The 25,580-nt window shown below is 37.9% G+C and overlaps 1 protein-coding gene across 3 annotated transcripts in view; it reads right to left on the reverse strand.

The window, feature by feature from the left end:
• Positions 1-25,580, reverse strand: part of CTNNA3 (catenin alpha 3) — a 1,889,266-nt gene that overhangs the window by 361,202 nt on the left and 1,502,484 nt on the right. For all 3 annotated transcript variants that reach the window (XM_020998213.2, XM_078150742.1, XM_020998214.2), the window contains exon 13: positions 13,366-13,517. In XM_020998213.2, coding sequence (XP_020853872.1) covers positions 13,366-13,517 — 152 coding nt within the window. The remainder of the gene's footprint in view (positions 1-13,365; positions 13,518-25,580) is intronic.

The raw sequence follows: 25,580 nt of genomic DNA on the forward strand, positions 1-25,580 counted from the left end.
AGATGGCAGAGTAAAAGAAGTGACTTGCTTGAGCTCTCCCCCAAACTCCTCCAAATACCTGTAAAACATGGCTCAAAACAAATTCTACAGCAGCAGAACCCACAAAAAGACAGAGTGAAACTGAATGCAGTTAACCATGCAGTCAAAACAGGCCTCAGCGAATCTGGAGCAGGCCTCAGAGGACTAAATCACAGGCACTGTGGAGGTTTCCAGACTTCTCAATCCACAAACACCAAAGAGAACTTAGAAGGTCAGTAGGAAAAGTCTGTGACCTCAGTGAGAGAGAAGCTTGGTCCCAGCCCCAGTCCTGATGCAGCCCTGAGGCAGAGGCTGCTTCTAGACTCTTGGACCACAGATTGAGTGGGAATTGAGTGGCTGACTGATCAGAGGGGGACTGCAGGGATCTCTTTGATGGCAAGGAGGCAGGATTCTCTTGCTTTGCCTGTGCTTGGATCTGGGTCACAGTTCTAGGTGGCAATCCTGGAGTGAGAAGGAACACTGGCTTGGGGGAAGTTGTAGGGGCAGTGAAGATAGAATCCTCCTCACAGTTCCAAGGCAGAAAAGAGTGCTTGTGGTCACTCATAGACAAGAGCACAGGCCAGGAAAGGAATAAACACCTTTCTCCTGATCATACCATCTTGGAAAAACTGAAAATTTACTGATGCCTAGAAGTATCGCGAAAATAGCTGCACAAAACTCCCAAAGCTTGGGATTCTCCACACTGGAAGCAGACCTCTACCTTAACAAAGAGTTTATAATGCAAGTAATTGGCTGGGATCATGAGCAAACTGTGCAAAAAGACAGGACATAGAATCTTTCTTTGGTGACAAAGAAGATCAAAACATATAACAAGAAGACAACAAAGTCAAGGCTCCTACATCCAAAACCTCCAAGAAAAATATGAATTGGTCCCAGGTCATGAAAGAGCTCAAAAAGGATTTTGAGAAGCAAATAAGAGAAGTAGAGGAAAAACTGGGAAGAGAAATGAGAGTGATGCAAGAAAATCATGAAACACAAGTCAACAGCTTGCTAATGGAGACTCAAAAAATACTGAAGAAAGTAAAAGGACCTGAAGGGCAATACTACAGATACTGTTAATAATGTCAAGTTCAATGAAAATCTCTGAGGGTCATAGTAAAAGTAATTTCCTTAGACAGTGGAATCAAATTCAGATAGAAATGAGTCCACTAAACTGTACATATGGATCCTTGAAGGCCTCATGCTTACTTATCAAATCACAATAGATAAAGTTAATACCTTATCTATCTTAATTATATTTTTAATTTATTTTGTTAAATATTTTCTAATTACATTTTAATCTCATTTGGACTACACGTAGGAATACTGCAAGCCTCATGCAAGACTATGTACTTGAAACTTCTGGCTTATATATCAATTCTTTTTGCATTGTTAAGGCCTGTGGAGAAACAGAGACAAACTAGGGAAGAACAGAATAGATAAATATGGGACTTCAAAATTTTGATCTTGGGTGAAGCTATGAATGGAAGTTTGTTCATTCTCACCAAATATTTGTTGAAAACTTAGAAGACACTGTAGGTAATATAGAGATGAATGCAGAATGTGTTTCTTCTGGATTGATACTCCATATATACTTTTTAAATAGCAGGAAGGAAAGAACTCATATGTACAAAAAATATTTGTGCCAACCCTTGTTGAAGTGGCAAAAAAATTGCAAGCTTTGGTGTGAGGATATCAGTTATATTGGTAATGGCCGAACAAATGATGACATATCAATAGAATAACATCATGCCATAAGAATCATTAGAGTAATGGTTTCAGAGAAACCTGAGATAATATTTATAAACTAACACAGATTTAAGAAAACAAAACCAGGAGAACTCTACAGAGTAACAATATTGTACGAAGTATTTAAGAAGTTTGATCACTACAAGAACCAACCATGATTCCAGGGAACCAATGATAAAGACTGCTAGCCTAAGAATACTACCTTTTGACAAAGTGGTGACAGACTCAAGGTATGGAATTATGTGCACACACATATGTGTGTATGTATGTATAAGATATAGCCAATACATGTATTTGTTTAGCTTGACTACACACATTTTTTGCAGCTTTTTCTGTTTTTGTTTTTCAATGGCATTCAGGTAGAAGTTAAAAAGGAAAAACAATAGAATTATGTTAATTAAAACAAAGAAAATTAAATGCAAAATAAGTGACTAAAATGCCTTGCCAATCTTGAATATTCTAAATAGGTCTGAAACCAATGATGGAAACAGTGTCCATACTTCAAAACGAACAAAAACTTGTAATTCTCTTCTGGATATAACATACACACTAATTAGTGCAGCAAAATAGAATGTAATTTACTTCAACACACTTATTAAATGCAAGACATAGTGCTAGGCACTAAAAATGGGGGGGAAGAAGTAAATAAAATTGACATATCCCCTACCCTAAGGAGGTCACATTATACTGAAATGAGACAACACGAAGACAGATAAAGATGTGGCAACTTGAGGATAAAAAGATTTCAAGTGATAGGAACTAAAAGAAAGAGTAGTGGTGGATGGGAATTTGGAAAAAAAGAATGATTTTATCTGCCTAAGGATTGCCTGGTCAGGCTTCCTAGAGGAGATTGAATTGGAGCTGGAATTGGAAACATTAGTAAAATTGTAACCAACAAATATGATTATCGGGGTGCAGGAAAAATAATCCAGATCTGGCTCAGTGCAGCCCATTATTATCTCCATTCACCTCAAACTTGAAGCCTGATTGTAGAATCAGTTGAGAAGATGTGTAATAGAAAGCTACATGAATCATTTACATGAGTTAAATACATTGGGGAAATGTAGGTGGCCACAGAAGAAAAAAAGAGATTTTTTTGTCAGATATCATAGAGTTGGGACAACTTTTTGAGACAATGTGGTAGGATGGAAATAGCACTAGAAATGGAGACTGAGGACCTGGATCACCTACTAGGTATGGAACTTCAATGAATCTGATAGAGTTCAAGGAACACAAGATGTAGAGTCGCAGGATTTGAGTTTCAATCCTACCTTTCCTAATCACTTCCTGTCTGACTTTGGACAATTCTTTTCAGCTTCTCAGGTCTTTTTTTCTCATCTGGGAAAGATAAGATGGCCTTTGAGGTTGCCTCTAATGTTAAATATGTTACTGTATATTCATATGATTAGATGAGTTGTAAGGTCCATTGCTTACCTAAATCTATAATGCTACAAAATAAAGTAACTTGATTTTGAGTAGGGAAGATGATGGACTGGTGGTATCAGCAGGCAACCAGGCAATTTTGCTACTTATTAGGTATGTGACTTTGGGGAAATTATTTAATCTCCACAAGCCTCTGTTTCTTCATTTGTAAAATGAAGGAGTTAGATTAGCTGATCTCTGAGGTCTCATGGACCAGTGATCCTCTAAGCTCCCCCTAAGGATGATCATCACTGATCAAGATGCTTAGGATTCTGTTTTTGACTTTTTTTTCTTTTTCTCCAGGGGAGCTGGGCTGGTCATGTTCCTTTCTTCAGAGATTTCCATGACTACAGAAGATAAGGATGATCCAGTAACTTTCAGAGACAGGTTACCCCAACTCCATTTCCCCAAAAAGCCACATTCTTACAATGTTTTCACTTAGTAGAGGACCAGTATGACAGCCAAGATCTGAGCAAGCTTCCAAAAGTCAGTAATATTGGAATTGTGAACCCTGAACTCCATGAACCCAACAAACCCTGATTTTAAACAGCATCTGCTCTAAGAAAAAGACAAACAAAATTGGGATCCATGTGTCCATGGTTTAATTTCTCAAGGTGGCTTGACATGAATTGTGTGGGAGTTCAGTCCAGAATTGTCCCTGCTCCAAGAGGGCCAATTCAGAATTGGCTCAGTTTGGGATTTTTGGGTCCAGTCTTATATGCCCATCAAAGAGTAGGTGTTCCCAAGGGATGCCAATCAACCATGACTGGTCAACATATTAGGAGGTGGGTCATATTAAAATGAGGTCTTGAGTATGTCACTGTCCATAGGGGCCAATATCACCTGCCATCAAACAAAATACCACCCTCAGTCTTGGAAGTCTGTCTCCACCCAAACCAGAGCAGGATAAAATCAGTTTCCCATCTGGGTCGGAGTTTGACCAAAATAAGAAGATTCAGTGCAATCTCATTACCAGAGATGTCCTTCTGAACAACTTTGGACAGAAGGCTAGCAGGGTGGAACTCTGAGTCTCCAAAACACAGATTAGCAAGAGAAATCATTTTTCACAGAATCTAAGGGAAAGAGAAAATATAGATGAAAGAAGGTGAAAAATAGAAGGAGCAAGAAAGAGTAGGAAGGAAGGAAACAATTTACTAAACACTTACTATGAGCCAGACACTGTGCTAACTTCTTTACAAATATTATATGATTGATCCTCACAACTCTAAAAAGTAGATGTTATTATCCCCATTTTACAGGTGAGGAAACTGTGGCAGACAAAGGTAAAATAACTTGTCCAGGGTCACATATTTACTCATTTTTTGAGCTTCGAATTTAGGTCTTCATGATTCCAAGACTAGGGCTCTGTCTACCACAGCTCCTCACTGCCTTGGAATAGGTGCGAGTGGAGAAACCAGAAAACAAGTGATAAAGTGTTTACCAAGTGCTCATTACGTGCCAGGAACTGTGCTAAGCATTTGCAAACCCAAGCAAAAAGAAAGACTTTTATAGTCTAGTATGGAAAGACAACATATAAAAGAGACGTGGAAAGTTGGAGTGAGTGGAAAGGGACCCAATTACACAGTGGATAAACTGCGGAGTCATGGGTTGAAATGGGTTTGAAACGAGTGCTACGAATTTGGTATTAACTTGGCAGAATACAAATACCCTGAACACAGGGACACTGTGTGTGTGTGTGTGTGTGTGTGTGTGTGTGTGTGTGTAATTTGTATACCTAGTCACTGGTGCAATATAGAAGTGATTGAATGAATAAATGAATGAATGAATAAATTAATATATTCGAAAGCATATATTAAATTCTGTATCAGTCACAGTGCACAGTCACACTGCAGATACAAAGAGAAAAAAAAAAGGAAGACATTCTCTGCCCTCAGGGAGCTTTCATAATTACAGAGGAGTCAACACATATAGGAGAGTGGTAGCCAGGGAAGGAAATTTTTGTCTAGTAAGTCACAAGAATGGTCAATATTCAATCAAGAGGCAATTGTGTTATATGGTAGATGGAATACTGGACTTGTACTGAGGAAGACCTGAGTCAAAGTTTTCCTTAAACATTTACTCGTTGTGTAATCCTAAACAAATCGCTTAATGTCTCAGCCATTGTTTTCTTATTTGTAAAATTGGTAGAGGAATATCCCTTATCTCCCATGGCTATTGTTAAGGATAGGATGAATTACCACACATAAAGCACTTTGTAAATTCTAGCTGTCACCACCATCACCACCATCATCATCACCATTACTATCAGCATCACCACCATCACCATCGTCATCATCATCATCATCATCATCTCCTGGAATGACAGTGTCAATTCAATGACTGTTCTTAGAGAAAGAGGTAGCAAAGAAGGATGAAAGGGGTAGAAGGATACACAGTTACCAGTGAGGTATAAAGATGGCTAGAGAGCAATAGTATGTTAGGTTTGGGGTTGGCCTAGATATGGTGAATACTGGCCAATGAGAAGTCCAGGATGCCAAGTTAGTGAGTGCTTAATAATTGGTTATTAAGGACAATCAATGCATGTGATACAGTAGGTACAAACCTGTCATATTGTCTCACTTAGCAGCTAAAATCCTGAATGAAAGTAGCCTATATGTTGAGGACATTATTTTAGAAGGATTTGAGTGCCAACCTAATACTAATGGAATATGGCAGTCAAAATTAGCAAATGCCAGGATACTAAGAAAAACAATTAGAAGATGTGATAAGGAAAGGAGGGTATAATTTCTATAATTACAGAACAAATCCATCTTCCTCATACATGCATTTCAGAAAGATTTTCAAGACTAAGGTTTTAGCAAAATGGGCTCATATGAAACTCTCATTTAACCAGAATATTTTTTCTCTAATCATATGAGATACTAGAAAATTAACTGGAATCATATAAATCCTTCCACTATTCCATTTTTAAAGGTCCCTTTTATAAAGACATAGAGCAAATAATGAATTGATTTAAGGTCAGAAAACAGTCAATTGAAAACTGTTTTACATTTCCAAATAAGTCAATGATTTCATCACACCAAGAGGTGAGTCCTATCTTTCATTTCCAAGACAATGTTTTCCAAAATCACCTGGCTATCTGCTGATACCACCAGCCCATCATCGTCCCTACTCAAAATTAGGTTACTTTATTTTGTAGCATCATAGATTTAACTCAGCAATGGACCTTACAACTAATTTAATCATATACACATAGAGTAACATATTTAATGTTAGAAGTAACCTTAAAGGTCATATAGTCTTTCCCAAATGAGGGGGAAAAAAACCTGAGAAGCTGAAGCAAATTCTCTAAAGTCAGACAGGTAGTGATTAGGAAAGGTAGGATTGGAACCCAAATCCTGTCCCTCTAAATCTTGTGCTATTCCTACTCTGTTGGATTCATTGAAGTTTCATTCCAAATTACTGGATTTATAGACAATAAAAGTAGTCTAAAATTTCCTGATTTTATGTGGATACTTTTGGAGGGGAAAAATGAGACCACCATAGACTGGTTAAAATGTATTTTACTGCCATTTTTAAAAGAATAGAAATAATTTCCATTATGGTATGTTTCTATATTTTATGGCTTTAATTAAACCTGATTCCTTCTCCTAAGCCTGCAATAGAAGACAATATAAAAGATGATTTTAGTCATTAAATTTTGGGATAATTTCATGACTTTCCATGCTTATGACATCAAGGGATTGATAATGGAGGATAATATGCCCAAAATACATTTTGGGAATTTCCATTGACTTCACCCTGAAGCGCCTTCTGACCTACCCATACAACACAAGGACCACTTTGGCTTAGTTGAAGACCTGAGAGTAAGGCAATATTTATATTCCATTTGCTATCACCTTCAAAGAACATGGAGTGCTCACCAGCACCTGGCATTCTACTGAATGACACAAAGAAAACCCCATGGAGCATCCCCTTAGAGGGGCTTCTCAATGCATGGCCTTAATGTAGATATACATTTTGCATCTAAGATCCAATTAGTGGCCACAAAGCCTGAGATTCGGCAGTGGGCCCAATGCTGCTAAATTCATGGAAAGTCCATGATCAAGCCAATTTTGCTGTTGTACAAAAGCATACCAGTTTATTTTCTGTCCCCCATTCTACCTTTTTACAAAAGCAATCAATGTCCTGGCATCCCTTCAAATCTATCCATCCCCTTTATTCCTTGGGATAAAGAAAGAGGCTGCTGGTATTGTTTCATATGTACATCGATGACTATTTAGAAAATAAAACAGCAGCTAATGTTCCTAATGGAAAAATGCACCTTTTTATTTGTATTTATTTATTTTTGTCTAGAAAGCTATTATTATGTGGTATGCCTTAGGATGTTTTTTGTCCATAATTCAAGGATCTGTGATTTCATCTTCCTGGGTAAGTACTCTTTCTATTGGAGCAGATAGCTTGAATTGCGTAGGAAAATGAGATCTAGAGAAAGGAAGCTGCTCTTCTAATACAGAACTAGTGGCAATATTTAAAGATGATGCTGAGAGAATTGTATGATGAATGCTAATATATGTTCTTTAGCTTTTCTCCTTTCACGTAGTTATGAACATTCTCAGTCTGATATCTCTATGGAGTTTCAATTAGGCTAATACTCTGTCACTATTCATCCATTTATCCCTGTGCCCAAAGGTTCCTGGCTCTTGTGAATGGCTCTCAAGTCTTGTGCACAGTCCTTGGGGCTTAGGGCTGATGGTGTCAAAGTATACTAGGCTTCCAGATCTTTCAACATGTAGTTTATTTATCTCACTTGAATCCTTCAGACATTTGTTGAGTATCAACTGTGTTAGGAACTGGAGACATTAAAGGAAAAAAATAAAACAAACCCGGTTTCTCAAGAAGCATTTATGCTCTGTCAAGGGAAACTTGGATGGAGATAAGTCACTAAAATAGAGTTACAACATAAATAAAAATAACTTGCGATCTTTAGTAAATGGAGGGATGCCAATATGCCTTCTGTAAGAGGTGGCATTTAACCTGATCTTAAAAGGCATCATGAAATACTAAGGGGAAAAGGGGATGAGGAAGTATAATCTTGGCATGAGGGATAACTCGGGTAAATGCAGGGAGAGGACAGATGGAATGATATTTACAAAGAACTGTAAGTTAATTTGGGTGTAATGTAAAGTGTATTAAGTAAAGAAATAAGCCTGGAATTGTATGCTGGAACCTATATATGAGAACACACCTCTGAGATTATGCAAAGGGGAAAAAGGCTAGGATCTGTGATTTCATCCATATGGAGAAATCTCATGAAGGAAATCCCCTTTACCAATGTTGTTCAATACCTTCCTGTAACTTAGTCTTAGAGAAATGCTTAGAGACTTCTGAGCATTGAAATGACTTACCCAGTGCACCCACTAGTATTTGTCAGAGGAAAAGCTTGAACTGTCTAGTCACTACTCCATGTTGTCACTAGTAAAAGAAATACTCCCAATAAACTCAAACAAAATTTAAGAAGTGCTAACCGCTAGGAGAAATAATAAAGGCCACCTTTTGTAACTGAGCTGGGTTTTGAAAAGTTTTAGAGGTATCAAGAGTAGGAGGTGAGAAGGAAGGTCATGTCAGGCATGGGAAAAAGCCAGTGGAAAGGCACATAGGTGGGAGATGTGATGTCATTCAAGGGAAGTAGGTAAATCTGGCTGGGATAAAATGTATTGTGAGGTTAGAGAGAGTTGGTAATGTGTGATCAATCTGGAAAAATAGGTTGGAGCAAAATTGTGAAGGAATTTCAACGCCACACAGAAAATCGTGCGTTTTATACCAAAAGCCAAATAGAGTCATTGAAGACATTTGAAGAGAGGAATTATACTGTCACATCCATGCATGAGGAATATCAGCATTCTAGCTCTTTGTAGAATGATGAGAGGGAGAAAAACTAGACACACAGAGAGGAGCTGGGAGATCACCACAACGGCGCAGCTCTGAGGCAATGGGAGAGTAAACTAGGGTGCTTGGCAACTGATTAGATATGGGGAAGGGAAAAGGGGGACACTGAGGACTCCAAGGTCATGAACCTGAATGGCCAGAAGGATCTTTATGACCTCCATTGGATCACAAAAGGTGGGAAGGTTTAGAGGGAGAGATAATATGTTCCATCTTGAATTCCAAGTTGGATTTGAGGTGGCTATGTGATATCCAGTGAAAAGGGGGAACAGGAGTTAGAGAAGCTGAACCAGAAATCAAGACAGGCATGGAGTTGGATATGTAGATTTCAAAATCATCTACAGAGAGATGGGAGTCAGACTCATGCTAGCTAAAGCCCAGGGCCTTTTGCTAGGAAGTCTGACTAACTACCCTCACTGATTCTTGCTAAACCTTTCTGCTCAACTCAAAGAATAAGTCATTTCACCCACTGCTACTGGAATTCCCAAAAAGCAAACCTTTTCTTAGCTATCTTTTCCTCTTAAACAGGTTATGAGCTCCCTACCCTCTTAGCCTCTCTTTATAACTGACCCCTGAGGGACAGAGTTGTGGCCAGGAGTCTTAAAAACCCAACACTGATCTTATCACACCTGTGAGGACCTTTACACTTTGATTTTATTTTGTTTTGTTTTGTTTTATTGGTATAGAAGGGCTCAAAAAAATATCATGGGATAACACAATTACAAACATGAAAGAGGCCTCAGAGATCATTTAGTCCAACAGGTACCTGAACAAGATTTTTCCTCCTCCACAATACTCTTGAAAAGTATTTGTCCAATTTCTGCTGGAATATTTGCAATGATGGAGAAGTCACATCCTCACAAGGCAGCCTATTCAACTTGGGAATACCTATAAGTTTTGGTGAGTTGTAATTATAGTAGTAGTAGTAGTAGTAGTAGTAGTGGTGGTGGTGGTGGTGGTGGTGGTGGTGGTGGTGGCAGTAGTAGGAGTAGGAGTAGTAGTAGTATTTATTGTTGTTGTTATCATTCCCCATATATGCAGATGAAGTCTTTCACTTTATCTTTCATTCATATTCCTAAATCTGTGCTCTGGAGCCAATAAGAGCAAATCTAATTGCTCTTCCACGTGATATTCAAATATTTAATGATGGCTTCCACGTATTCTCAAAATCTCATTTTGCCAGTCTAAACATCCCAAGTTCCATTTTTCATCTTTCTATGGTATGGTTTGTAATAATCTCACCACACAATTGGTCTATTCTGACTTTTCAATGTCCTACCTAAAACATGGCACCCAAAACTCGATAGCAAGTCTCTGCTGTTTATGTAAATTACAGAAGTGGCCATCTTTATAGTTTTTGTAAAGGAATCATCAACCACCACTATGCTTTGTAAAAGAGTCAGGTGAATATAGGCTTTAGACCTAAGTGCAGTGTAAGTGAACATCTGGTCTAATCCTCTGATTTTACAGAGGAAGAAACTGAGATCCAGAGAAGAGAGGTTCACATAAAGTCACATGTATAAAAAGTGCCCAAACTAGAATACAAATGCAGGTTTTTGTCTTCAAATCCAGTGTATTTTCCATGAAACTGCAATGTTTCTAAACTTCTCAAACCCTACTGCCCTTCCATTTTCAAACTGGGCTTTAGTCTCACAATCCAAATTTATAGCACAATAGTGGTACAGGACATCTTCAAAGTTTGTTGGCATAGGTTTCCTGTTCTTCAATACCAGCACATTTTGAAATGTGTGATGGGGCATTCAAAAAAAATCAATTTATTGCTCTATCAGTAATGAATTATTAAGTGACTATCTGCCAGGCATTGTGCAAGGTGCAAATTAAACAAAGACAATGTGAAGCGGCTCCTTCTCTCAAGGAGCACACAGTATGTTCCACTGGGAAAAGCAGAAAGGTACAATTTGCCTACTACAAGCTGGATCTTGGTTACTCAGAAACAAATTGAATTGGCTTATCATGGTGCAATATAGAGAGTATGACCCTGGGTGAATAGTTTAACCTATTTGGAACTTGGTTTTCTCACCTGCAAAATAAGGGGGTTTGCTTCAATGGTGTCTAAGGTTGCTTCTAGCTCTAAATATATCATCTTATGTATTTCCACAGTTATTCTCCAGAGTAAGCAATGATCCTACAGAGGAAATTATGTATTATCTTTTTGATTTCAGACTCCTTTTTCCTGTTTATCCAATAGCCCATTCTGTTTAGTCTAACTTCAGGCCTCCTGTGACTGTATGCCACTTTTCATGAATTCTTTCTTCATGTTGTTCTAATAACTCTCATCAGGGTAAATCATAACATTTATGTAGAGACATTAAAGGCAGAGCCCATCTCTAAGTATTCAACAACTGAAACTCTCCTGAAACTATAACAAAGATTCATCAGAGTTCCCTTTGTCTCCAAGCTGGGACACAGACTCCAGCAGAGACACGGTTATTATCGCAGCACTGTTCTGAGGATGTTTGTGTAAACAGAATTCCTGATATCAACTCTGCTTATTAAAAGAAGCATTAAATACAGGTGTGAACCTCTGTTTACAAAATCTGACAGATTTTCAAAGTGCCATACACTTGCCTTAATTTATTACAAAATTATGTGATCACGAAAAGTCAATATGAGTTCAAGGAAGTATATTCCACTTTCCACCAGACTTGTAATTTCAAAGATATAAAGAACTACCCAGGAGGAATTCCATATCCCAATGTTCTGTCACTTTTGATCCCAGAACAAGGGTTCTGATCCATTTTTTTAAATCATATATACCTTGTCATCTGGCAAGACTCAGAATAATATTTTAAATATTCTCAGAATAATTATTTTAAAATATACAAAATAAAACATAGGATTTAAGGAATCTAATTATATTAAATACAATTAACAGATTATTCAAAAACAAAAACTTGTCCCTAGTCCCCCTTTTGAAGAATTTTGCAGCACTTCTTAAATTGTGAGTCACAAAATATTAGCACGAGATGGAGGAAACTTGTATTGTGATATAGCAGAAACAGAACTGGTTATAAAGCCAGAGGACAAGGGTTTGATTTCTACCTCTGCCACTCACCACTCCTCTGACCTTGGGTAAAGCACTCACATTTTCTGGGGTTTCAGATTCCTCACTTGTTAAAATAAATATGCATGAACCACTTCGAGTGTGACTCAGAACCAGAGTTTACACAAACCAAAAGCATATTCTTTAGTCTGCATTTCTCATCTAGGTTTTTCCTAGAAACATTTGTATTTGGCTCATGTCTGGGTCTCAGGGAGGTATTTCCTAGAAACATTTGTATTTGGCTCATGTCTGGGTCTCAGGGAGGGTGATGATTTTAGGTACTCTGTAAGCACCAAGGCAAAGTTATTTGAAAAGACAAAGGACTCATGAACAACACCATTACCAGTCAAGATAGAACTCCTTCCTTTTCTGGTCATCCCTACCTCCCTGGGGATGTCTGAAGAGCTCCAGACTTATTGTTGTCTACTGAATGGGCCTTCATTCTCCCAAAGGGAAAAGGACATTAGGTAAATAAAATGTCAGGGAATCTAACCTTATGCTGAGCTCTAGTTCCCTAGTAGGTTCATACTATCCATCAATCAATCAATGGATAAAGCAATATGGATTTATTATATACTTAATAGGTCCTTGAGACAATACCAAGCATAGGGGGATGTGAAGAAAGTTGAAAAGTTCACAGATTAGTAGTAGAGACAATAGAAACAACTATGTACAACTTATAGTATTGACCCAGGGTGGGGCTTTCATTTAACCACCAAAAAAATAAAAAAGAAAGAAAGCACATGGAGATTCATTGCCTTCCTCCCCAAATCCTGAACCAGCCATAGTCTACAGCAGGGCTTCTTAAAGGTATTGCATGGCAAGATGGCATGCGCAGTGCAAAGTGTACATGCTTCATGTTCAGAACCAAGGTTGCAGTGAAGTTTGCAATGCAACATAGGCGAGTGCTGCCAGGAACACTTTGGATTCATTACATATTTGATTTTAAATAAATTTTGGTCTCTGCATGTTCAGAAACCATTTACTATTGCCAACTTTTTTTTTTTTATTTGGGATTGCAACCCACAGTTTAAGAAGCACTGGTCTACAGTATCTGGATTTACTCCTCTTTCACATGCCATTGCTGTTAGTTCATATTCTAGTATACAAAGGAATTTATCAGTTCATCATCTCCTTATTAATATCGTAGAATGTCTAGATGATGAGTAATAAGAATATTTCAATGAAAATTAAAGACCACTTACCCTGATCATCATGACGGCACAGCGGATGTCATGGATTGAGTCATAGACCCTTTTGGAGGCATCCACAAACTGGCTATCATCAAACTGGTGCATGGCGTTCTTACCGAGGGCTTCCAAGGCGATGTTGACCTGGGAGATGAATTCTGGGATTGCTGTGGATATAAACACAAGATGGGAGGAAAGATTAACCCCTGGGGTTAATATCATCTAATCTTCACTAAAGAATACTAAAGATATTTAAAATTTGAATTTAGCTAAAAAGAAATGTATAAATGCACATGTGTTTGTGTGTGTGTATATATATATATGTATATATATACACACATATATATACATATATACTTATGTGTATGTGCCTATATATACATGTATGTGTGTATAATTATATATGTATATACATATATGTGTACATAGCCATATATAGTTATGTATGTATGTGTATATAATTATATAAGTATATTCAATTATACACATGTGTGTATGTTATATTGTTTAATATACATATTTCTCTATATATATACATATGTGTGTGTGTATACACACACACACACACATGAATGCATGCATATATACACAAACACAGAGCTAGGTGATGCAGTGGCTAGAGTGCCAGACTTGGAGTCAGGAAGACTCATGTTTCTTAATTCAAATTTGACCTCAGAAATTTACTATCTACATGAACCTGAACAAATCATTTAACCCTGTCTGTCTCAGTTTCTCCATCTGCAAAATGATCTAGAGAAGGAACAGGCAAACCAGTTCAGTATCTTTGTCAAGAAAACCTCAAGTAGGGTCATGAAGAGTCACACATGACTGAACAACATGAACAACAAAAATGTATATGTGTATAGAGATGTTTTATGCACATATGTGTGCTAGTATACATATGTATTTTAAAACTTCATTGGGAAAGAGAGACAATAAAACTTAAAAAAGAATGCTAAATGTAGACTTGAAAAATAACTAGATTCAAATCTTTCTTCACACATCTGGGCTAGGTAACTCTGGAAAGTCAGTTAACCTCTGAACGTTAGTGACTAATAATGTCAAAGATTCTAGAAATATTGAAAGATTAAAAAGAGATGAAATACTTCCATTTGAAATCTCGTTTTGTCCAGATAAAGGCTGGTTAAGAGAGAGAGTGATTTTGGCAGGAACTCTGAGGGAGCTATTTGCCCATAATGGCACAATGTCTGTGTATAATCCCAGGGTACGCACACCTCTCCATCACCTTTCTGGTCTACACATCCCTTCATCACACAATGAAGAGATAATCACTAATACCTACCACGTGTACTACAGTGAGGTAGGCCCTGTGGGGAATTCAAGGAAATAAAAGATTTGAACTCACACATGAACTAGCTCACAAGATAGATAGGAGTATAAAAGGATTACTGGATTTTGAGTCAAGAAGATCAAATCCTTCCTCAGGCACTTACTGGCTATAAGACCTTGGTCAAGTAATTCAGCTTTCTTAGTTCCAAAATAGTGATGATAATAATAATACCATCTACCTTACAAGGGTGTTGTAAAGATAAAGCAAGAGAAAACATATAAAGGCTTGAAAAATCTTTATAAAAGCTATATAAATGATTATCATCATCATCACAATCAACTTCATCATAACTGATTTGTTTGAAGCACTTTACTACAGTAGGAATAGTATTAGTTTTGGAGTCAAATGCCCTAAGTTCCAATCATGTCTTGGAAGTATACTTACTAGGTAAGTCACTCATTGTGTGGTACTCAAGCTACTTCTTAAGATTTGGTTTTTAGCTAGTTTGTGATATGTGTTGTTGAGAGAGGGGGGTCCCAAATCTATGATCTTGCATTCCTGAGCTTTAGGAGGAAAACAGTGTCTTTGCATGACTGCTCTGCCTAGGAAAAGGAAAAAAATAAAAACAAAAACCAAAAACCCAAGGAGGGGTCAGAGGAGAAAGGCAGTGTAGAATAGGATTATGGAAAGGATACTGTAAAGTAGAGGTGAACTGGGTTTATACTTTGGCCACTTACTAGCTGTATGATCTTGGGTAAGTCATTTACCTGCCTTAAGACTTGATTTCTTCATAAGAACATGGTGATAAATAACTATAGTTGTTATCATGGTGTGTTATGGTGAAGATTAAATGAGATGGATTTTGTACGTGTCATTCAATGTAAAATGTGAATGACATAATAAGTCATTTAAAGCATACTATAAACAAAAACTGATGGTTTTTTCCCCCTCTTTCTTAACTCCTTTTTTTCCTCTTACCACCTACATCAGCAAATGTTCTATATTAAGAGATATAAAGTTGTCATGAATGAAATTGAATTTTTTAATTGTAAACAAGTAAAGCAGTCAAGGAAAATCCTGACAAGGCAGGGAAGATATTTTTTTTGAAAGGTTCCCCCTCAAAATCTTCATAGAAAATACATTTTAATTGCCTGTTTTCAAACTCTTTTCATTATACCTGGAATTACAGCTTAAAATGTCTATATTATTGGCATTATGTTTTACTTTAGTGAAAAGAAATCATTAGTCTTGCACACAATCTTCCTACCTAAATGGCTAAATTGTTACATTTGGAAAAGATTAGATTTGGAGTCAGAACGACTGGTTTCAATCCCAAGAGCTTCAACTTGGGAGCTGGGTGACCTTGGGCAAGTCATAAATGTCTCAGAATGACCACTTCCTTGTAGGTAAAAATGAATGCAATGATACTTGTACTGCTTGTCTCACAGTTATTATGGGGATCAAGTGAATTAATGGATCTAAAGGATTTGTAGTTATAAAGTTCTGTGCAAATGTAAATTATTAGTATTCATTTTAACGTCAATACCTGATCATATTTCAGTGAACTACTAATATTATTTCCTAAATTCCTAAATCTATTGTCATTAATTCATGCACATGAATGAGATATGTTTAATATGCATACACATGATATATATATATATGTAACATACACATATATGCATATATACATATAGGTATGTATATACCTATACTGGATACATAGGATAAACATACATGTATGGCTTATAGCTTTCATGATCTCCTAGTGACTTTATATATTAATCTACAGAGGTTCATGCACTTGGATACACAATGCATACATAAAAATGTTACATAATATTTTGGTGTATATGTGTGTAGGGATGATTAACACATATCTTCTTCACAATGAGAAAAATCTAAATAATATACAAATATAGATAGATGATAGAAAGATTTGGAAGCAATCAGTATTAAGTGACTTGCCCAGGGTCCCACAGCTAGTAAGTGTCTGAGGGAGGATTTGAACTCAGGTCTTTCTGACCCCAGGGCCACTGCTCTATCCACTCTATCATTTAGCTGCCCCAGATGACTGAAAGATAGATAATATATGGATGTATTTAACTTATATATAGATATACTGTATGTATGTATGTCATATTGTTAAATCTATATCTATATATCCATACACACATATGTATAGTCGTAAAAACATGCAAGCCACCATCACCACACTGGTTGCCTTCGCGCATCACATGCAGATGGAGACGGTCTTAGACTCTGAGGAGAAGCATCTTGGGAATAACAGTGTCCCACACATCATCAGACCTGTTTCCAATCCAGCCTCCAAAGTCATTACTGAAAGAATTATTGTGGAGAAGGGGCCAATCTTCCTCAAGACCACCAGAAATGACTGCTGGTCAGCTGCCACTAACAGACAGACAGGCAGGCACAGGGTCTCTGGGAATGGCGGCATCAACACTCATACCTCCTCCATACACCCCATCCATACTAAGATCACCAGTCCTGCTTTTAGCCTAACCCTCACAGCCATAATCTGAGGAAGTGGCACCTGGGGAGAAGAGCCATCCCTTCCAAATGCCAGCCAACTGTCAAACATAGGACATGCTACCTGAAGTAGCGAGGTACTCATAGAGAAAAGCATGAGGCAGCATGTGCCAGCCACGTTAAACCATCAAGGCTACCTCAATCAATATCTCTCCTGAGACCCTGACTGATATAACCCAGGATCATGCATATGTGAGCCTTGGGAGAACTACCACTACCAGCCTAGGGCCTTTAGCCTTCATCCATGTGGAAAGGCATCCTGGCAACAACTTCTGCAAGTACTCAAATTGTAGCTACCAAAGCCTGAGAATGGGAAATCCTTGCCACCTAGATCCTTGGGCATTACCAAATAATTTGACATCAGTGGAATTCTATATCAGATGTCAGTGGAAAGGCATTCCCACCTGCTTTCATGTACTCTGAGGATTATGGGACATTAAAAAAGAGGTGTCCCTGCCTTCTTTGATGCTGTACTCTAAGGACTGTGGGGCCTTTCCATCTGTTCTATGGCTGAAGACTTTCAAATGTGTCATCTTCCCCATCAGAATATGGGCTTTTTGAGAATAGGTGCTGTTTGACTTTTTCATTTGTATCTCCAGTGTTTACCACAGTATTGTTCATGTAGTAAGTGCTTAATAAATGCTCTATTTATTCACCTGTTCTCTCATATATACATAAATGCATATGCATACATACACAAAGAGCTATAAATTAATGACACAAATATGTGCAGGTCATTATCCTAGGATCCTGGAATCAGAGACTTATATGGCAAAAGATCTTTAAAGTTCCCCTTGTTTAAGTTCCCTTTGTCTAACACTTTTGTTGTACCTGGTCTAGAGAAATTAAGTGAATTGTTAATTGTTCTTGAGATAGGAAGGAGAAGAGTTTCAATGAGAATGGAGTTACACTGACCTGAAATAAATTAAGCATGAGAAGGGAAATGAGAGGTCTAAGCCTAGAGGCACCTAGATTGCAGAATGGATGGCATTGGACTTGGAGTTAAATGTCTTTAGTTCAAATTGTTTCCCTAGCACTTTACTATGGATCTGACCTTGACCAAATCCCTTAACTTCTCTAGGCCTCAGTTTCCCCATCATTAAAATGTTGAGACCAATAGCACATGACCTACCAGGGCTATTGTGAGGATATAGTGAGATTTTTGTTTATGAAGTGCTCTGTAAACCTTAAAGCATTCTATGCAAGTTATAGCCATTATTACAGTGTACCAAGAATATATTTGGCAAGGAGGACATTCTAGCTAATGGGAAAATAATACTACATTTGGAATGAAATGGGGCTTGAGTCCTGGCTTGGTCACTAAATATGGGACCTGAAGCAGGTCCCTGAACATCTCTGAGACTCTGTGTTCTGGACTTTATATGCTTCACCTGTAAAATGTATTGGGGGGGCATTAAATGATCAACAAAGTATCTTTTATATCTGATAAAAGTATCTTTTATATTTACAAAGTTACAAGGATATTTACAGTATCTTTACATTTACAAAGTATCTTTTATTTTTTATCCAGATGAGGATGGGAGCTAGACCTCAAAAAGGAAAAACCCTGCATTTTCCCTCAGTGGCCAAATCTCTGGAGTTTGCCTGAGGCTATAATCCCATCAGCTGGCCTTTCAATGTGACTAACCCAACCTCCCAATTCTGTTACCCTTAATCTAGCCTAACTCCCCATTGTTTTACCTCCCTATGGCCCCCAGCCATTTCCCACCCTTAATCCCATCTAGGTTCCATTCTCCCTTGGCCATGAGGTCCCCCTACTAGCAAAATCTTCAAGTACCATATTCTTTTCTTTAACACAATTTGGTTATTGGGTAAACAGCATGGTAATTGGTTGTTTTAGTTCAGACATAAATATGATTTTTCCCCTTTTCATTGTGTGGGCTGAAAAACCATACTGGCCACTGCCATCCAGATCCTCCTTAGAACCCTCCTCCAGTCACCTCAAACTACTTGGCCACTCCTAGATCCCTCCCACAGTCTTTCTGTATATAAGGTCCACCTTGTCTCCATTAAGGTGCTTAGATTCTTAGATTCCTCAGATCTAGCCAATAGCTCACTAACTTTCAGACCCCTTAAGAGTCTGCCCAATTTGATTGATGTTTTAATAAACTCTGTCTTTGGCTAAAAGAGGGTTTGGGTCAAATTCTTACAGGCAGGACCCTCATGTTATGATTTTGGGGTCCCAGCACCCCTCAACCCCTAAACTTCATCAATCCCATTACTGTAGACATAGCTTAGGGACTGTCAGAGAGGAAAACAAAAACAAAAAGCAAAACCCCCCCCAAAAACCTTGATTTTAAATCAGGCAGGGTATTGAGGTTTTGGGAGGAGATAGGTTGGATCTTGAAGGAATCCAACCTAATCCAATAAACATTAAGCACCTATTACACATCAGGAAGGGTGCTAAGGACAGGAGATAATTTAAAGGGGAAGATAACACAGAAAAAAGCAGGCATGAAAGGGGGGACACCAGGGGCACCAGGCACAGGAGCACAGGGACATCTCGTTGTGTGTGGGGTGGATATCAGGTAGGGTAGCATATCCAAAGTGAATGGAGCAAAATCTAGCTTCTGCTCTCTTTCTCAAGAAAGGATTGGGAGGAATTGGATACACCACCCTCCAGTCCTCCAAAAAGAAGAGAGAGGGGACTGAGAGAGGTAGTGTCAATCAAGACTTGAGTTATCTGCGTGATAATGAGATTAGAGACAACTAGGTGGCATAGTGGATACAGTGCTCTGTGGAGAGTCAGGAAGACTCATCTTCCTGAGTTCAAATCCAGCCTTGGACATCTACTAGTTGTGTGATCATAGGCAATCGCTTAACTCTATTTGCCTCAGTTTCCTCATCTGTAAAATGAGCTAGAGAAGGCAATGGCAAACCACCACAGCATCTATGCTACAAAGCATCATGCAGAACTAAAAACAACTGCTGCTGAGATTAGAAATCATGAGTTTATACTGGGAGAGACAGCTTATTCAGTGGAGTTGAAACCAGGCATTACCATGCAGATATATAATGGAGTAGAAAAAGAGTGATATTAACAGATGAAGATGAACATGGTAGGATGATTGGCTTCAGGAGTGCAGAAATGAGAACCAGAGGATACATAGCACACAACAGAGTTTGGCTAGAATATAGAATTTATGAAGGGCAAATTTTGCAAATTCCAATGATAAATGGATAAATGATAAAACACAGTTGAACAAATTTTCTGAATGACTTTTTTTTATTTTCAGTTTAAATTGATTGTTTTTGAGGGGAAAGGACATGCAGTTCAGACTTCTAATTTCAATGGTATAGATAATTCCCTTGTAGAAACTCCCTTCAGTGAAACAAGCTGGATTTCCTGGGAACACAGTGCACATCACCCCCTACTAGCAAAATCTTCACGTACCATATTCTTTTCTTTAACACAATTTGGTTATCAGGTAAACAGCATGGTAATTGGTTGTTTTAGTTCAGACATAAATATGATTTTCTGCCTTTTCATCGTGTGAGCTGAAAAACAACTTCCCGAGTGCCAGCCTTGCTCTGACCCTTACTTAAAGGCCAGGGGACTGCCCTGGCAGATTGAGGATTTCCTAGGAATGAAATCAAGCCTGCAGTGCTGATACCCTTTTAGGGGATGAAATATGTGGGAACTAGGGAGTTCACTGGCTAGATAGTATGCCAGATTTGGATCAAGAAGGCTGAGATCAAATCCTTCCTCAGACCCTCATGAAATATGCGTTTCTGGGCAGGTCATTTAAACTATCTCAGCCTCACATTGCTAATGTCTAAAATGAGGTTAATATATGCACATATCTCAGAGAATTTTTGTAAAGACCAAATGGGATTGCATTTGTAAACCTTAAATTATTACATAAATGCTAGTTTATAGTTATTGTAATAATTATTATGAAAATTTGTTACATTAAGAATCTGAGGGAACTTAAAAGTTGGTAACTTTTACCATCTTCCAAATCACAACTTCCCACTTTAGAACATGAGAACAAATGATAATGGACCAAGAAAGATGTATAGAAATTATCCAGCCCAAATTCCTTAAAAGAAAAAGAAAAAAAAACCTTTCATCAATGCCTTTTATTTTTTGTTTGTTTGTTTGTTAGCCAGTCATTTCATATTCCTACTTATATTGTAACAAAGAAAAGCAGTCAAAACCAATATTTGACAAACCCCTGAATTTGACAGCACATGCACACTTCTGGATACATTGTCCCCCACCTCTTCATGAAAAGGACAGAGGTACTGATGCCCAGGGAATGGAAGTGATTTGACCAAAGTTGGTTAAGCAGGTGATCCAATCCATACAGTGTGTGTGTGTGTGTGTGTGTGTGTGTGTGTGTGTGTGTGTGTGTGTGTTTGGTAGGGTCAAGATCTGTGACTTTATTATATAACTAGTTCTTCCCAAACAACAAATAATTATTAAGTGCCCACTATGTATCAGGAATTATGCTAAGTGCTCCAGGGGAAAGAAATTCAACTGCTCTACAACTAATAGCCTTAAAGAGCTGCCTTTGGCCTTGATAGCTCAAGTGTCTTGTTGAGGGTCACACAGTACGTGTAAGGGGAAAGGTTTGAACTCAAGTCTTTCTGACACAAGGCTACCTTTCTATCCACTACAATATGCCTCCTGCATGACTTTCAACACAGCTGTGAGAATTGTAGTACTTTATTCCCATTTTAATGAGGAGGGAAACTGAGGCATAGAAATGAGAACTAATGTGTGCAGGCTAATACACAAAATGTTAGAATCTTGATGATGTTCAATGTAGCAGAACTGGGGATTACAGTCCCTCTGACTCTAATCTCTTTCCACCACATTTTTTAAAAAATGTTCTTTAATTGGACCACAAAGACCCACATACAAACACTCCAAATCCTTCCTTAATATTCCTTTCAGAATAGGTGACCTCTGAGTTTCTTTTGAACCCTAAATCTAAGATCCTGTGACCTGATTAGCCAACTGATATTGAGGCCATCCCAAAAGGCCAGCAAAATTCAGCAAACAGGTGTATCCATCTCTTCCAATTAACATTTTTTTTCCTTAAAAAATGTGTTTGGCATTCAAGTCTATGCTAGTAAGTAAACTGCCTGCTATCAGCATCCTTTGGCAGCTTTGGGAGAAACCCCTAATTATGGAAAGGTCTGGTTATTACTGTCATGGATAAGAATGTGACAATAAATTATAGTATTTGAAACCAGATACAACTCTGCCTCCCCATGACTGCTGCTTGTCCTCATTTTAATTCCTCTGAGGTTCCATTCAATAATATACTAATATTAGCTCCAATTAAAATAGAGGCCTTTAGAAGCCAAAGCTTAATTTCTGGAGTGCAGATGGAAATGGCAACTTACTTCATTTTACCGGCCTAAATGTCCTATTCTTATCTGGGATGTAACATATTTGGCATTTCATTAACCTCGGCAGCAAATATGGGTATGCCTTCACTGGTTTGTGGAGCTGCCAGGATCAGAGGGGCTGTGGGCAGTTTTGCTTCCTTCCCTTTTTGTGCTCTCAAGGAATGACAGAATGAGTGTCATTTACTAGCTGATGATTATTCACTGAGAAGAAATCACTAATTATCAGAAGTGTCTTACCTCAGGAGACTGTAGTGTTCAATAGGTGATAGAAGATTATTCAATGGGAATGATTCTAAAGGTGCTAAAACAAATCCATTAGAATCGATAGGGTATAGATCAGTAATTCTTAACCAGAGGTTTATGGACCATAAAGCCTCAGTGCATAGATTTCAGGGAGATAATAAACTTCGATAAGGAATAACTGTATCTTTATTTTCACTAAACTCTAAATGACATTTCACATTTCCTTCAATTGTTGAAAAACATTACTCTGAGAAAGAGACTATAAGCTTTATCAGACCACCAAGAAAAGGTTAAGAACCCTTAGCATAAGAGAAGACAAAATGCATATATTTGCAAATAACAACAACAACAACAATAATAATAATAACAACAACATAGTAAGTTGACTAAAGACACACCGTATTGACTAACCTAATTTTAAACAACCCTTTTAGTTGAGTGCCATTATTATTCCCATTTTACAAATAATGGAATTAAGGCTTGCAGGGGTTAAATGACTTGGCCAAGGTCACACAGCTAGTACTTCTTAACTTTGTTTCTATTTTCTTTGCAAAGGCAAAATTATCTTTACATTGAAGATGAGAGAACAAAAATAACTTAAAAGGAAGCATACATCTGAGATGGGTATGGGAATAGTAAGACGGTACCTAAATGGTCCTAATAAAGTTGAGACACCTGGTCCATATGAACTTAATCCTTGGGTCCTGTAAGAGCAGGCAGATGTGATGCTGAGCCACTGTTGGGGATATTTAAAAGAGCATGGGAAACTGAAAACATAACACTTAAAAAACAAAAAGGAAAGGGATCAGAGCATTGAAATTCGAGGACAGGAATTTTTGCTTAAATTTTTACCAAGAGAATTCTGGCATATATGATTAAAGAGATGGTTGTGGGTAAATATTTGGAAATGGGACTGATAGCTGAAAAAAGTAAGTATGCCTTTACTAAGAACAGAATAATATTCACTTATTTTTTTAAACAGGATAAACAAAGTCATAGAATAGGATAATGCTGGGCATATAATTTCCCAAGATTTTAGCAAATCTTTTGATAAACTGTTCTTTGGGAGGAGACAGAGAGATATTGATTAGATGACAATGCATTCAGATGCATGGATGAAGTTGAGAGTCTTAAGGGTTCAATTTCAATTTGACTGGAGACCTCCAGTGGAGTACCATGGAAATTTGTTGTATTTAACTTTTTTTAAACCTGTGATTTAAAAAGGCATAGATGAAATGTTTGGGAAATTTGCAGATGGCACAAAGTTGTAACACCTTGAATTACAGAGTCAAAATCCAAAAGAATCTTGATAAGCTAAGGCATTGGGCTGATTTGAATAAGATGGAATTCAATAAGAAATGCAAAGGCATAGATGAAATGTTTGGGAAATTTGCAGATGGCACAAAGTTGTAACACCTTGAATTACAGAGTCAAAATCCAAAAGAATCTTGATAAGCTAAGGCATTGGGCTGATTTGAATAAGATGGAATTCAATAAGAAATGCAAGGATTAGATGCGAGAAGCATAGAAAGATGGCAGTTGTTCTGAAAATGATTTGGATGTTTTTATGGCCTTCAAGCTCAACATGAGCGAATCAGTGATGGGACGTGACAGCCCAACAACATAATGTGAACTTGGGCTGCCTTTGGAGGATAAGAGCTTCTGGGAAGAGGAAGATTCATCTCATTCTACTGTGCCCTCAGTGGACCTCATCTGCAGGATTGTGTCCAAATCAGAATGCCATAGTTTAATAAAGCTATTGATATCCTTGAGAATGTCCAAAGAGCAAGCAGGTGAAGGGTATGAAATCTATGACATACAAGAAAGAGATGAAGGTGCTAGATATTTTTACCAAGGAAAAATAAAGACTCAGAAGGAACAGGATAACTGTCTTCAAGTTGTTTAATGGCTGACATGTGGAGAAGGGATGGAGGAATTAACCTGGTCTTTTTTTTATCCCTCAAGGACAGAACCAGAAGCAAAGCATGAAAGCTGAAAAGAGATAACTTTAAAGTTTGATTGGGGGTTGAAGGGGATGGGGAAGCTTCCTAATATTTGGAGCTGTCCACATTGGAATATGTTCTCTCAAAAACAGATGAGCTTTCCTGTTTCAGAAGTTCCCTCCAACCAGTTAATCCTATATTCTGTGATTCTGTGCATTATGCAAGTTGTGAGCCCAAGTCTTTTTGACTCCAAGTCCAACACTCTATGCAGGGCTTCAGGGATGTCAAAGGAGCCTACTTTGGGAACAACAATAACAGGGCTAATATCCAACATTTACATAGCAACTGAAGGTTTGCAAAGCACTTTACAATGATTAAGTCTTACAGCCTGCAAGCAGTGGAGGACAGTGAAACACCATAGAAATATTAATCAACCATCCTGAGTTCGAGGCCCAGCACTGCCAAGTGAGCAACCTTAGGCAAGTCATTTAAGCTTTCTTAGACTTAATTCCATCACATGTAAGATGAAGGTGTTCTTTGAAGTCCTGTCTGGAGGGCCTTCCAGGAGTGAAGCCATGATCCTACTACTGGTATTATGAAACTCCATTTCTATAGGTGAAAACACTGAGGCTCAGTGTCTAGCTATTTAATCATGGTCAACTCACTCAACCTCCTTGTGTTTCATTTCTTCATTGGTAAAATGAGAAAGTTACACAAGATGATCTCCAAGCTCTCCTTGTTCTCCAAATTCAATCAAATTTTAATCTATGTTTCAAGGGCCCTTTGTTCAATGCAATTTTTATTACATCATGTTCAGA

This window comes from Phascolarctos cinereus, unplaced genomic scaffold (genome assembly GCF_003287225.1).
Source record: "Phascolarctos cinereus isolate Bilbo 61053 unplaced genomic scaffold, phaCin_HiC Scaffold_3;HRSCAF=262, whole genome shotgun sequence".
Classification (NCBI taxonomy): domain Eukaryota; kingdom Metazoa; phylum Chordata; class Mammalia; order Diprotodontia; family Phascolarctidae; genus Phascolarctos; species Phascolarctos cinereus.